A 15,248-nucleotide genomic window follows, 5' to 3' on the forward strand; every position below is an offset into this window, starting at 1 on the left:
ATTATCTCATACAAAAATAAGATTACATCAAAACTATACAATTTCAAAAATTCTTAATAACAATTATATTCATGACATATATATATATATATATATATATATATATATATATATTCTCCAATGTATTTCGAGCATTTGACTTAAAATTTCAGCTTAATTTAATTACTTAAAAGTAATAATACAATAACGTGAAAGCACTAAGAAAAATAATTATTGAGAATACTCTATGCATTAGATTCTAACAGTTATAGAGTATTGCAACATCTAATATATTTGACTATAAGATATATTACATCTTCAGTTAATTGCTGAAATTTCGAATATAATACAAAGACTTTTGTAACTAACAAAAGAGATTATACGTTAATAAGAAGAAATAATCGTGTTTCAGTCTTTTCTGTTAATCTTTATAAACAGAATATATATGTGTGTGTATTACACATTAAAATTCTTGATGCTATTCAAAAAATATATATTTGGTTGCGTAAATATAACGCGATCGTATATTTAAAATATTAAAAATATTCAAATCATGCGATGCGGATATTAATTTTTAAGTTAATATCTACTTCTATTTACCACATTACCAAGAAGGCACGAAATATCCTGTCCAACGATAGTAGACTGATTTGCATAATAAGGCTGAGGAGCATTTCCTCCATTATTATATTTCATTTGAACGGCCGTTTCATAATCTGGCGCTGGCCTGTAGGACGGTAGTAAGGCACGTAAATTATTAATTTCAGTAGAAGAAACTGAGACTACAGGATAAGGAGAAGTCGAAAGATCATTGTAGCTCGTCCAATGCATATGATCGTCCACTGTTCGATTTTCCATAGATACAGCTTGTTCTCCAGAGTCATTCGTATCGCTATCCTATGAATACATATATGAATAATAATTAATTACATTTTACTTTTAAAGTACGATCGCATATTAAAGTCTTGATATTATTTTCTTGTATATTACTTACAAAATATCCATTATTAGACCTTTCCGAAGGTCGTGATTCTTGATGCTGCATATAAAATGTGTGTTGTGCTATGCAAAGACGCCATACATATTTCGCATCACGCGACTCATTAAATATAAATTGTTTGGCATCTTCGCTTTCAGACTGACACTCTATTCTAAATGTTTTTTTATGATTTATTACATTACTAATATCTTTCCATCTGATAAATAAAGGCCCATATTAAATCGATGACTATCATTTATATATATTATTTTTTTCATTCCAGCATCAAGGATATAATTACCTATAAAAGTGCGTTGTTTGAGATTTAGGACAAACCAACATAATTCCGTTTAAAGATACACCGAGTATAACTTCAGAATTATTGCTATCCTGCAATTGATAGGCTTATTAAATTAGATTTTATAAATTGATAGAATTATTGCAATTGATATACCTTTGCAGGAAACGTTTCATTACCATATCCTTCTAATTGCATAACTACAGAAATATATAATTCTTCCGCTGCTGCTTGCGTCACACCGATCAAATTTTTATACTGACACACTGCATTATGCAATAAAACATCTAGTCCACCTGGTTCTGATTGTATTACATCCTTATAACATAAAGACATTTACATATATATTACATTTATATATTAAAAATATCTATACTACCAAACTTTTTATTTCACCTTGGGAAAGAAGGTACATTGTTGTAAACATTCCGTCGTATGTCTTTCTGTATTGTAATTACCAAATTCAGCTTGCATGGAATAGCTTGCTAAGAGACTAGCTTGTCTAGAATTGCAATGAATTCTACCTTCTAGTACGTCGCTTTTTAACTGAAGGTAATAATGATACCTTTAAAAAAATGAAATCAATTTAGCATCAACAGTTTAAACGTCTATCTTCCAAATAATTATTAATTATTAGAAAATTTATTTACCTTGTCATTTCATCCTGTATAAATTGAACATCTGTCACATAGTACATAATTCTTAGATACAAACTAAAATTCTTGGCTTCTTTCTCAAGTTGCCGTTTTAAAGGTTTATCCATGTCTACCCATCGAGGAGAAGGAGAACCATGTCGGCTTATATAACGCAATCCAAAAAATTCAGGCTGTACAAGACCTAATCGTTGTACAATATTATCCAGGCATTCTTGACCCAAACTGTCAATATTTAAAGTACATTCTATCGACGTAGTGTCCAATAATTCTATACATATTACATATTGATTTTTGGACACTACATTATATTGACGGCTTCTCTTTAAATGAAATTTGAACGGCATCGTAATGGTGTAGAAAACTAGAAAAAAAAGATAATTATCGACAAATGTTACATTTCGTAGCACATAAATATAGTCGTCGTACAAATGCATATACGTGAAATTACTTCACTTACATTTCGTTATTTTACAAATTATATACATTAGAGAAGCATATTTTAAATACAGAATAAGAAAATCGATCGACTATTGTAATTTCACATTTCGTAATCTAATTACGAAATTATCTGTCAAAACATACGAACATGCTTAACCTCTTGCTACAACTTATGAAATAATTCTGACGTTTAAGAAAAATTCTTTATGATAACATCGAGTCACTTCCTTATCGATCTTTTGCATGCTACACTTGAACTGATTGCAATCACACAAACGTGAAATAAACTAACAAACTAAATTTTCTCTTCGAAGTGCAAATAATTAAAATTTATACCAACGCCACTGTTATGGAGCATATTTAAAACGTTTCGATACTCTCTAATATATAAATTAACTTTCATAAACTCGTTTATATGCAAATTCACTTTTTCGTTTACTGACAATGCTATTCTGTCAAAATACCTTTCCACATTTTCCGCATTAATAGAAAAATCACTCGACGCCATATATGTAGAAATATCCGAAATTCTTGATTGGAATTTAAACATCGCAGTGGTATATCATATATTTTTTGTAAATCAATGACCGAACAAAATCATAGATCATCGACATCATCGAATATATGTAGAATAAATGGCTTTAGAAGACAAAGACGCAGACGTTAGATTACTATGTTTTGTCTTCTTTTTTCTTCCTCTTCTTCCTTTTTTTCTTTTTTTTTTTTTAGGAAAATATGATTGGTCAAAGTGTTTCCATGGTAATGGGCCAATACCGCAGTGTACGGAATAAGTGCCAATAGGCACTTAACAGTGTATCCATTACGACCATTAGCGCAGTAAATTGCGCGTTCATTCGCTTATCGATAATTGTTCATTTTCAAAGAGATGAAAGATATAAGAATTAACATAACGAATTATAATTTACAAGTTAATTTGAAAATTTCAAGAAATTATTTATCACGGGTTCTTAAAATTATTTCTACGATCTTGAATAAGACAAAGAAGGAATATGGTCACCTAAACTTCCCATCTTCGTCTTCTAGTGTTTCATATTTTTACTAAGGTGAACGATATATGCAAAATTAATTTTACGCGTCGATACATATAGGCGGATTTACAAATTCAATTTAAACGTAGCCGGGAGCTGACGTAAGCCCTGTCGAAATGTGGAGACTGCTTTTAAGGAAAATCCACCATTGGGAGGGCTCGACGATATCGTATGACTCGGCGGATCGTGCGATGGCGCCATCTTAAGGATTCGAGCAATTCCGTGGAGGATCGGCAATCTCCGGCCGATGATTGCCGAACGCACATTACTATTTTCAGGCACACAAGGCACCTCTTGACGGGTTTTCAATAAGTGAAGGAGAGAGAAAGAGATAGATAGAGAGAGAGAGAGAGAAAGAAAGAGAGAGAGAGAGAGAGAGAGAGAGAGAGGCTCGTGCGAAGGGGGGGAAAACGTTTTTCCTTTTTTTTTCGTTCCTTGTCATTGAAGATCTACCGTACGGTATACAAGGGCTAAAAATCTTAGTCGTCCGTGCCGCGAGCGCGTTCGAGAAGGCAAAGAGAAAGAGAAAGAGAAGAGAAAGAAAGAAAGAGAGAGAGAGAGATAGAAAGAGTGAGAGAGAGAGAGAGAAAGAGAGTGCGAGCGAGCGAGAGAGAGAGAGAGAGCGATAAAGGAAAAGATGCTCGATCGTCGTCGGGTTTCGTCGGTTCTCGACGCCTGACGAGGTCGCGCTCATCGTCTCCGTCGTTCGTCGGCGAAAATGAAAGAAGCTCGTCGTCGTCTCTACGAGCAGCTGATGGCGGCCGAGTGCCGTTCGAGCCTCCTCCGACGTTTCTCGCGTGCGCGTTCCTAGTGTGTGAGTGCGTTCAGATTACTATACCGAATTCGCGGAGGAAAGTGCCGAGAGACGACGCGTGCCGAACAGAAGAATATAAAAATACGACTTGTGTTAAAACGTCGCGTACCTGTGCCCCCTGTGCATATGATCTAGAAACAGAAAGAGAAACAGATAGAAAGAACGACAGAGCGAGAGAAGGATAGAGAGAACGATAGAGATAGAGAGAGAGAGAAAGAGAAAGAGAAAAAGAGAGAGAGGGAAAGAGAGAGAGAGAGAGAGATAGAGAGATAGAAGAAAAGAGACGCTTTTCGTACGGACAGAGACCGCCCCTGGCTCGCGCGAGCTATTTCGTAACGGTGCTTCGTACAGCCAGAGTCGACACGCAAGCACGACTGCTCGGTAAGAATCCCCCGCCCCCTCTCCGCCACCGTCATCGGCCATCCGCCATCTCCCCCGTCCTCTTACGACCTCCTCTTCAAGAGAGGAGCCTCCTCTTCGAATCCGCCGGTGCTCTCTGTATTTTCTATCTAATTCTTCGATTCTCCGTCGAGAGAGCAAACCGGTGAGAGCGCTGCGTGCGTGAGAAAGAGAGTGTGTAAGTGTGTAAGAAAGAAAGAAAGAAAGAGAGAGAGAGAGAGAGAGAGAACGAAAGAAAGGAGAGAGAGAGAGAAGATTTGTATGTGACGGCGTGTGTGTGCGCGTTTTAGAGAGAGTGAGACGTAGTAGTGGGAGGAAGGTAGGGAGAGGGTTAGTACGTGTATGCGTGCGTGCGTGCGTGCGTGCATGCGAAAGAGTAAGAGAGAGAGAAAGAGTAAGTAAGGAAGGGAGGAGACCACCCTTCGCTCGCAGGTAGCTAGTTCATTATCCGCTCGTAGTGAGCAAAAATAATTTACGGACGACGCTTCGGTTTTACGGTGTAGGTGGAAGCCTCGACACATAGGGGGAACACACAGGGCGTGCGTGCCCTCCCCTTCCCCCGCGTGTGACAACGCCTAACGGAGAAGGAGAAAGAGAGATAGCGCGCGCGCGCGTTCTCTCAGAGATAGAAAGAGAGAAAGAGATAGAGAAAAACGAGAGCCTCTTTTCTCGGGACGAGAGAGAGAAAGAGAGAGAGAGAGAGGGAGGAAGGCAGGCAGGCAGAGAGAGAGAGAGAGAGAGAGAGAGAGAGAGAGAGAAAAAGAATACGACGACGCACGACGATACGACGAGTTTGCCGGCGGTGAGCGAGAACTTCGAGCAAGAGCGAGAGAGAAAGAAATAAAGAGAGTTATATAGAGAAGATAGAGATATATAGAGATAGAGAAAAGATTCCTTCCTGGACGGATTTAGACGTTCGAAGTAACGACGTCCACCTCGTCCGTTCTCGTCGTCGTCATCTTCGGTTAGCTCGATGGATCTATTCGAGCAGCGACACCCATAATCCATCGACACGTCGACATCTCGAAGGAAAGATATCTTCCTCGCCTCCACCATCACCCCCTGCACCACCTCCCTCCTCTTCCTCTACCCTATTCCCCCTCTCCTCTCTTTTCCTCTCCTCTCCTCTCCTCTCCCTCTGGCACCGCGGGCGCGTGCTATGCACGACCGAAACGCGACCGTCGACCTTCTCTGCCGCAGGAACGCGTGAACAGTAGGTTACCGTGTCCAGGTATACCACGTGCTCTCCATTCGCGTTAGTGTGTTCTACTACCTACGTACTAATAGTGTGCGTGCGTTGTTTGTTTGTTTGTTTGTTTGTTTGTTGTTTGTTGTTTGTTGTGTGTGTGTATGTGTGCGTGCGTGCGTGCGTGCGCGTGTATATGTGTATGTGTCTAGCTCTCTGTGTGTACGTTCGTACGTGCGCGCGCGCGCGTGCCATCGACATCACTTAGAGAAGCTCATCCATCCCCCTTACCTGTTTTACTTAATATCGTGAAAGTGCAGTGAGTCGTAATATCGACGTAAACGTCCACGCGGAATGCGGCCTCCTCGAGGTGGACGACGCCATCGTCTCTAATCGCCGTCGCCGCAAACGCCGCCACCGGCGTCGTCGATCGTCGTCGTCGTCGTCGTCGTCGCCGTCGCCGCCGCCGTCGTCGTCGTCGTCGATCGTCGTCGTCGTCGTCGTCGTCGACGTCGTCCGGGAAATCGGGGCACGAACGTGAAGTACAATCGTTCAAGACGACGACGAGTTCACCCTACAGATACTTAGAGTGCCTCCGAGTACGATTCCCAACATGTCGTCAGGGACTTTCGTCGATCGGATAGATCCCTTCGCTAAGCGATCGCTTAAGAAGAAGTCGAAGAAGTCCCAGAGTTCCTCGCGATATAGAAACTCACAGGACGTCGAGCTACAACAGCTACCACAGCTCAAAGGTTAGTTACTTTTTTCTCCATTTTTTTTTGTTCTTTTTTCCCTTTTCTTTTTTTCTTTTCTTTTTATTAGTTTACTGTCTTACTTATTCACACGCGAGTATATAATGTGTGCGTATATGTATATATATATATGTATATGTATATGTATATCCTGACTCCTATGCTCTTTGCACCGATCCGTTTTTCATTGTTGTATATAAAATCATCTAGGGATACATAATCCTTGATAGATTGTCATTCCTATTTCCATGTAGCGTTTAGGATTTTAGGAGATATTAAGAAGTGAGAGTTTCATCGTCGTACCTTGTAGGAAGTATTTGTGCGGTAATGGATTCCATGTTCGTATTAAACAAGTAATAGAATATTATATGAATAGAGAATCTTGTAGTTGTATTATTGTCATTGGTGTTGTTAGATACTTGTTTAATCAACGTAGGATCACGTTAGAGTATTTATATTTATTTGAAATTTACCAACACCTAATTAAGTCCTACAACTTTTTAGGTCGAGTCTAGGAATCTCATAAGCTTGTTCTATCTTTCGCATTATAGATAAGGATTGTGCTCTGTTTCAAAACACATTAATCATCTTTTATTAGACAGATAATCATTTAATGAATCTATTGATATTTCATATCTTGTCGCAAACTCTGATACAATAATAGTTACAATTCATGATAACGTTTAGTAATTTTATTAAGTACATTTATTATTATAAACACTAGTATCATATCCTAAATTTCATTTTGTATTTATATATAGCACACAACAAAGTATAATTTATCTAACTCACAAGTGACTTCTTTCTGCTATGATGGTTGGTGCAAGATAACCTCAAAATTGTCGCTGTAGTAAAATCCGTATTAGACGTTAATTTTCGTGTAGAAAACTTTATTAATTAGATAAAATTGCATCACGATTAATCGGAAACTAAAATTACGAATATTTAACGTTACATTAGGTAATTAATATCGATAAATTGTATGAAAATACGGTTAGTTTTTAGTCGTGCAAGTACCAATTCTATGTAGAATTTTTGCCTTTCTTCGAGAAATAATCGGAATGTTACGATATTCTGTATCGATCTCGATCTCGGTATCGAAGATTTACGCAAGATATATTTATTTATTTATTATATATATTTTTATATAGCCTTTATAAAAATATATTAACTTACTATCTTTAATGATTGCTTGATATAGTCTGTTAGAAATAATAGAAGCAACATTATGTAAAAAAATATGGTCATGTAATGGATATAAAAAATTATAGATCCAAAAAAAAGTTCTTAAGAATAGATTTCTTTTGAAATTGTCGAATGTTATGTATAATTCATGATCATAACGTATCTGTTAGGATTACGTCTTCCATTTTTTCTTTAGTTTCTCTTTGAACATATTTTATGTTATTCCTTTAGTCTTATTTTATAAAAGACATATCATTGTATAATCGTAATAATTACATGTATTAAAATGTAATTCTATGATAAAAATACATTTATGAACATAAGATAAAATGGATATGTCACAGAACTTTGAATTTAAATGACCAATGAAAATATCTTAATTAGAAGAACAAACATATAATTCTTAATCATTGTTATTTTATGACACGTAATAAAGATGCAATGTTTAAGCAAGTTGAGAACTATACTCTTGATTAAAAGATTATACAGTATCCTTTTAGAAGGAAATATCATAAAATATGCGACAAAAGAATCTTAAAAAAATAAATATTCCAATGCATGCTATTACAATTCTCATTGTGTACAATGTATTACATTCAGTGTGTGGTTTGGTATAAAAATTAATAGGAATTAATTAAAATTAAGAGAAGTTTACAGACATGTGAACATCTTATATAATGTGAAACATAGTATGATTTACCACATAATAACCTTGAATTGTGTTACCTAATCTTGGTCATTAATTGTTTTAAAGTTATCTGATCGTGAAATATAATTCAAAAGAAGAATTAACAAATGATTCTAGAAGAATAATGAATGTAGAAAGGAATCTGTATTCACAACATATTCTCACATCTTTCTCTTCGCTACACATGATAGCAAACCATTAAAAGTAGCAAAGTAGACAACATTGAATTTGGCATTAGTATATTTCGACTATAATTATGGCACCAGAGGAATTTCGGAGAGAACTTAAAATAGAGGATGAAATTAACGATTGCCAAAAGCATCTTCCTTTCTTTAGAAACTTATTTCTCGATCGTTCGCATTCATCATCATCGCATGTTCGCATCATTGAACGGTTAATCATTTTAATGAGCGGTTAACTCATTATTGCGGTCTCTCATTGTCTAACGAGTACGGTGCCCACCCAACTTTTCTTCTTTTTCTTTATTCCTTTATTTCTAAGCAGCGGATTTTTAGGGCAGGCAGTACATACGAAAGTCGTCGTCGCTTTGACCTAGAAACTTAGAGTTTGTTCGAACGATGAACGGTTACGCGAAATACAAGCGTCCACCTTGCAGTCGTTCACCTCTGCCAATAAAACGGCAGTGGTCTTCGCTCTCCCTCCCACCTACTTCCTTCACTACTCTCCTCCCCCTTCCATTCCTCCTTTCATCGCTTTTGCTTACCTTCCCCTAGGTCTACGTTGCCGACACATAACCTATGCGTACACGCACGTGCGTACCATGCTCTTGATCGTTGTTTACGCGTATTATTTTACCGATCGATTCGTAATTAATTACTTTTTTGCGTGTGCTATATAATCCAAATCCCTTCAAGCAGTGAGCAATACAACTCTTCGCGAAGGTAAATAAATTTGTAAGCTTACTTACGCGATCTTTATCGTAAACACATATTTGCGTGTTAAATGTTCTGTCACGTGACTCTCTCGATGTTTTTCTTTTCTCTTTTTTTTTTTCGACATTTCTCGGCAAAGAATTATCTTTGAATTTATTCGCTCTCCTCTAAGAATGCTATACCGACGATGATTGGTCAATTTTCGAATGTACTACTACGCCCACCATTTTTAAACGTTCCTCTATGAGTAACGTGATTTGTATTACTTTCGACGGAATCTTCTTAAATAAGAGGAACGAGTGTCAAGGTCGTAATATTTAATAACGATTATAATTTTTGCGTAGATCTTTATCGGTAGATATAACGATTTTTGAACTTTGAATCTATCGTACGTTTGTGTTTCGTTGCTATTTTCCTTCTATTTTAATTATAATTAATGCAGATTTTTATCGATAAAAATAGCGATTTTTGAACTTTGAGATTTATCGTAAGTTTCTGTGCTTCATCGCTAATATATTTTTCCCCTTTCCATTTATCTCTCTTTTTCTTTCTTTTAATCATTCGCGTAGAGATATTTTCATCTCGATAAGCCACTGTCAGTCAGGTTGCTTTTGAACGAGGAAGATCCACACGAGGGGAATATTTTCCTTCTCTTCTTTGCGTTACGGCGAGGCCAACCTACGAATAAACCTTATTTAGAAACACGTAGGTGTATGCTCGATGATGTCTGCCCACATTTCACGGTGGCTCACGATCCGAAGCCAAAGTACTTACTTGAAAATTTTCTGAATCAACGCATAGCGACACTGCAGTTAAACGTATATCTTTTATACGATCTTCAAGCATTATCACGATACTCGATTACGAATAAAATTTTAGAGATTTAATCGGAAAGTTTTTTTAGTTTTTCCATGGTAATCGATGTACAATGAATTCTTGGAGGTTTCTTTTTTTTTTTTCTTTTTTTTTTCGATCCACCTCGCCATATTGTCGAATGAATTATCGAGTAATGATGGATTTTCATTAATTCGATGAATATCGAGTAATGGTGAATTATTGGATTATACCTGGATATATAACGAATTTATTTAAACGACATTTCTGACTTTGTATATACTCTAATATATGTATATATGTATATATATGTATATATATGTATATGTATATGCATATGCATATACATGATACTCGATTTTTAATTAACGACACTCGGTGTAAACGTCAGATCGATAAGAACCTTCGATAGAGCCTATATTAAATTTTACAAGCAAGTGCAGATGATGCTGCTAAAGCTTGTTAGCTCCTAGTTAATCCATTAATTTCGGATTGTAAACTTTTTCAACAATAATGATTCATCGTTTTCATCGCTCTCTTTTTCTCTCTTTTTTTTTTTTTTGTAAGCTTTTGAAATAATAAGCTTCGATCCAATCTCTGGTACACGTGACAATCGCGTTCATTCGATACGCGACGAACAAAGAAATTCGACTGAAAGCCGTATGAAAAAAAGAAGAAAGACACAAAAAATTGCAATGTCATCGACCACACACGGCATGACATCGAACTCGATCGGTGAAATAAACTGTCGACGGTAAATCTTGATAAATCGCTTGTCGTAAAAAAAAAAAAAAAAATAAGGAAAAAGGGAAAAAAAAGTAGAATAGTTAAACAGGTCATAGAGAAACTTCGGTCATAAAGAAAAAATCGGACACGATTTTAAAAACGAGAAGGTTACAAAAAATATCTCTGTCGTTTTTGTTCTCGTACGCCATTGTTTGTTCGCCATGTTTGGGCGGGAATTTTGATATAATCGTTCGAATAAAAAAAGAATAGGGATTGATCGCGTAATGTTGCATATGTGTGTCAATTTCGTTTTTATTTATTTCTTTTTTTCTTTTTTATGTAACAAATTTTAATTTTTCGCACGTTCTCTTACATGTTTTTCACGAACGTGACGGCACGCCGAAATCTCTGCTATCGACGTACACACATACACACACAAAACATACGTATGATCTCTGACGCGTTTAGAGGTTTGATTATTTCACATCATCGGTCTCTCAATCAGGATCGATCGGATTTTCTCGCCTAACTTTCTCCTATTCGTAAGAGCTTCTATACGTATATAAACAATCTCAATGCGATTTACGGTCCAACGTAACCGGTCGGTCAATCGTCCTTGATCATTATTTGAAACAAACGAGAAATTCATAGGAGATGAATGAATCGCTAGAAATATTAGAATCGTTACGTTTGTGTTACACCGTTTATGTATATACGTACATGTATGTCTTCTTCTTCTTCTTCTTTGCACAGACGCTCGCGAATTTTCATATTATATTTATATATTATAAAATCGTAATATATATTAAAAAACACTTCATACAAGAAACGACCTAATAATTTCTAAAAGTTTCATTCGTTTATCCTTTTCTTTTTCTTTTTCTTTTTCTTTCGTTCTGTTTTTTCTCGTTAAACATATATCATCATTGTCGTTGTCGTTAGACATTATATCGGGTTTCACCTACGCTCGTTCTGTTGCTACCACATGACACTTATATACTGTATGTGTTCTCTCTCTTTCTCTTTCTCTCTCGCTTGCTCGTTCTCTTTCTATCCATCTCGATCCAATCGCTTTATACAAACGTTTTTCCACTTGTCGCGCGCGCACGAGATTGAACTAATTTCGTACACTCCCTGTTTCCTGTAGTGCCAGCGGACAAACCAATGTCCGTGTCCGAATAGACACCATCTTTTTTCTTTTACCTTTTCTTTTTCTTTTTCTTTTGCATATGTGTAATCTTACTTCTTTCTTTTTCTTTTCTTTTCTTTTCTTTTCTTTCCTTTCCTTTCCTTTTTGTAAAAACCGTATTTCCGAAAAACGTCAACGTACGAATATTTCTTGCGATTAAAGAATTTCATTCTTGAAAAATGTCAACGTATCCGTTTAAACGAGAGCAATATCCTCTTCGTGCTTCGACGATATTAAACATTATTTTCCTGCTAGAACACACGACTGAATGTCAAATAAATTTTCCTCTATCTTTTTCATGAGCGAAATTTCAATTTCTAAAGGGCTACCAATATTCTCTCTCTCTCTCTCTCTCTCTTTTTTTTGATGATTTCATTTTATATTCAATGAGTCAACATTAAAAGTAATATAACATTCTTCTATTTTATTATTTCTACTATTTCCATTGCACGTAAAAGAAACTAAATTTCTCTTTCTCTCTTTCTATCTAGGAATTCAAAATGAATAAGAAATGTGCAGAATGTAAGATCCCATTTAAATCCGTGCCGTTCGAGAGAAATCTCTATGGTGATGGTGTAGTGGAAAAGTGAGATGGAGGGGGGAGGGACCAAAGAGGATGGGAGAGGGAATGGAGAACCCTTCGTTTAGCTCTGACTTTCTCAGCTCGCGCGAGACTGGTTCATGGTACTACGCCTATAATCGATGACGTCATTGATCGTCACGGTCATTGTCAAGATCATCGCAATGCAGGAGAGAAAGATGACACTGCGATTTTAAAACTTGGCGAGAGCTACGTCGAGTTTGCTCTCTAGTTTGCATTAGCTCTGTCTCTTGTTCTCTCTCTCTCTCTCTCTTTTAATCAATATCTTAAAAATGTCGAAAATCTTGACATAACATTATGCAAATATTTCATTTATACAATCGAATTGTACGAATGAAATTTTTCTCTACATATTTTATTCTTATATATATTTCATATATATATATATATATATTATTTTTATATATATGAAATATATTATATTTAATATCTATGATAAGAGAAATGTAATAAGGCATTCGTATCGTCTTAATCCATTAACGCGTTAGATGATCGTACATTCGATCCTCTGTAAACATCATCTATTCGAGTTAGTATCGAAAAGGAAAAAAAATTCATTCCCTTCGATCGTTACGGATAATAACGAAGTACCGATTACTACAGGTAGAAAGAAAAAAAAGAGAGAGACAGAGAGAGAGAGAGAGAGAGAGAGAGAGAGAGAGAGAGAGAGAGAGAGAGAAATCATCGTAAAACTCGTCTCTCGTACGTTTGACATTGGGGTGCAGCCATTAAACAAGCGCTAAGAGAAAAGCCGCTGGATTTACTTGGGAAAAGTAGAGAAATGAGAGACTACGTGAGTTAAAGAGATGACGATGACGACGACGACGACGACGACGACGATGGCGGTGTACTAACCGAGTATAATGTATGCATATATACATATATCAATACTTACGTGCACAGTATACATATACACAAATACATGATGACGTGCGAAAGTTCCCGACCAAATCATTTTTGTAATTCTCCTTCCAAAAGAAAAACTGAGGAATTGTATGCGTTTATGCATATATATATATATATATATATATATATATATAATGTGTATGAGTGTATGTGTGTGTGTACATAAAAATGTACATACGTATACGACAAATGTACACGAAGTAAAAATGCAAAACAAAACGTATCGATAAATAACAAGAGAATACCATCGATGACTTGTTTCATCTTTTTCAGCGAACGCTAATTGGTCTCTGAATATATTATAATATGTATATTGTTCGTTTGCATAAAAGCTCAGTGCATTATTATTAAACCTTGAGATTTCTTTCATTCTCTTCTTCTATTTTTCCTCTTTTTTTTTTATCTTCTTTTTTCCTTTTCTTTCTTTCTTTCTTTTTTTCTTTTTCTTTCTTTTCGCAATATACAGACGTAAAATATGTACTTAGATCGACATTGATAATCTTGTCGTAGAAAAAAAAAAAAAAAAAAGAAAAAATATTGCGATGATATTGCAACACAACGTTGGTTATTGATTTTGAAAGAGGGATGGGCTTGAAGGTTGTGGGAGAAATTCGTATTCCCTTTGAAACATTCGAACTTGTAAAAAAAAAAAAAAAAAGGAAGGAATGAAGAAAATGTTCATACGAACTGATCAATAGTAATTTTTACGTCGGATAATTTTTTTAATTTCTTTTTCTTTTTCTTTTTTTTTTAAATTCATATCATAACAAGAAAAGAAAAGGTAGCGAAGAAAGCTTTCGCGAAATTCTTAATAAAAAAGAACGTAGTAAACGAAAGAGCGTTCGTTACCTATTGGTCGATATCTATCATCATATCGTTTTGTTTAGAGAGGCGTTTAGTGAATAGAAAAAGATAGCCATAGGAGTTGTTGGGGGCCGTTGGAATCGATACGCGTGCACGTTTACCTCGATAGAGACTAACGTAAAGCGAGATATACACGGTGTTGCAAAAGGAAGTCCTAGGTGAAGGAGAAAGAGTCAGTACGGTGACCTATGAGTCATTGCCGAGGTCACACTATTATCGTTCAAGTGTTCGACGTACTTGATGAATCGTTTCTCTCTTTCTGTCTTTTCTTTCCATTTTCATCGGAAATTTCTTTTCAGCGCATTTTCTTCTTTTTCTTAAAACGAAAAGAAAAAAAAAAAAAAAATGGATATTGGACTTTTACGACATTTTGACCAGCAGGTCGTTCGCTTTTGGTGGATTAGAGAAAGATTTTTCTTTCTCTCTCTCTCTCTCTCTCTCCTTTTTTTTTATCTATTTATCTATCTCTTTCTTTCTCTTTGCAACTTGTCATTCGCTTATAGGATTATCTCAGATTATTTACAAGATATGTTGCAGCGGATATGCGAATGAAATTATATCTATCTATGTACGTACGTACGTACGTACGTACGAATGTATGTATATGAGAATTATGTGCAAGCGAGGAAAAATAAAACATCCGAGAGAACGTCGTTGCTTTCGTAACGAACGCGTCATTGTATTGCGTTACGTGACGTCATTGCTCTTTCGACTTCCTTTCAGCTGACTCTGTTCTCTCTCTCTCTCTCTCTCTCTCTCTCTCTCTCTCTCTCTCTCTCTCTCTCTGTTTCTCCTCGTATTTATCTTTTCTT

General features: G+C 36.1%; 2 protein-coding genes across 7 annotated transcripts in view; one reads left to right on the top strand and one right to left on the bottom strand.

The window, feature by feature from the left end:
• Positions 1–104: 104 nt before the first annotated feature.
• On the bottom strand, positions 105–3,704 carry LOC127065943 (tyrosine-protein phosphatase non-receptor type 14). 3 transcript variants are annotated; one of them, XM_050999021.1, is made up of 7 exons: positions 2,815–3,704; positions 1,907–2,273; positions 1,653–1,821; positions 1,413–1,574; positions 1,260–1,348; positions 974–1,175; positions 105–876 (listed from the first exon to the last, which is right to left on the bottom strand). In XM_050999021.1, exons 1-7 carry the CDS (start codon positions 2,831–2,833, stop codon positions 559–561), a joined length of 1,326 nt encoding a protein of 441 aa, XP_050854978.1. In that variant the 5' UTR covers positions 2,834–3,704; the 3' UTR covers positions 105–558. The 3 variants fall into 3 exon arrangements, with proteins under 3 accessions (XP_050854978.1, XP_050854979.1, XP_050854977.1); XM_050999022.1 differs by having other exon boundaries at positions 2,691–3,704; XM_050999020.1 differs by having other exon boundaries at positions 2,370–3,704.
• A 310-nt stretch (positions 3,705–4,014) lies between these two features.
• The window catches only part of LOC127065942 (serine/threonine-protein phosphatase 2A 56 kDa regulatory subunit epsilon isoform), a 31,698-nt gene continuing 20,464 nt past the window's right edge, over positions 4,015–15,248 (top strand). Inside the window, exons 1-2 of one of the 4 annotated variants that reach the window (XM_050999016.1) lie at positions 4,020–4,594; positions 5,116–6,550. In XM_050999016.1, coding sequence (XP_050854973.1) covers positions 6,412–6,550 — 139 coding nt within the window. In that variant the 5' untranslated portion in view covers positions 4,020–4,594; positions 5,116–6,411. Of the gene's footprint in view, positions 6,551–15,248 lie in introns of all 4 variants that reach the window. The other 3 variants (XM_050999019.1, XM_050999018.1, XR_007782215.1) reach the window with 3 other exon arrangements.

This window comes from Vespula vulgaris, chromosome 8 (assembly GCF_905475345.1).
Source record: "Vespula vulgaris chromosome 8, iyVesVulg1.1, whole genome shotgun sequence".
Lineage (NCBI taxonomy): Eukaryota > Metazoa > Arthropoda > Insecta > Hymenoptera > Vespidae > Vespula > Vespula vulgaris.

Coding starts and splice junctions, on each gene's coding strand:
- LOC127065943 (XM_050999020.1), bottom strand. CDS start 2,397: ATGTATATAATTTGTAAAATAACGAAAT. Junction 1,575..1,652: donor AATGTACCTTCTTTCCCAAG/GTGAAATAAAAA, acceptor TTATGTTATAAG/GATGTAATACAATCAGAACC. Junction 1,176..1,259: donor CAAACAACGCACTTTTATAG/GTAATTATATCC, acceptor TTTATTTATCAG/ATGGAAAGATATTAGTAATG.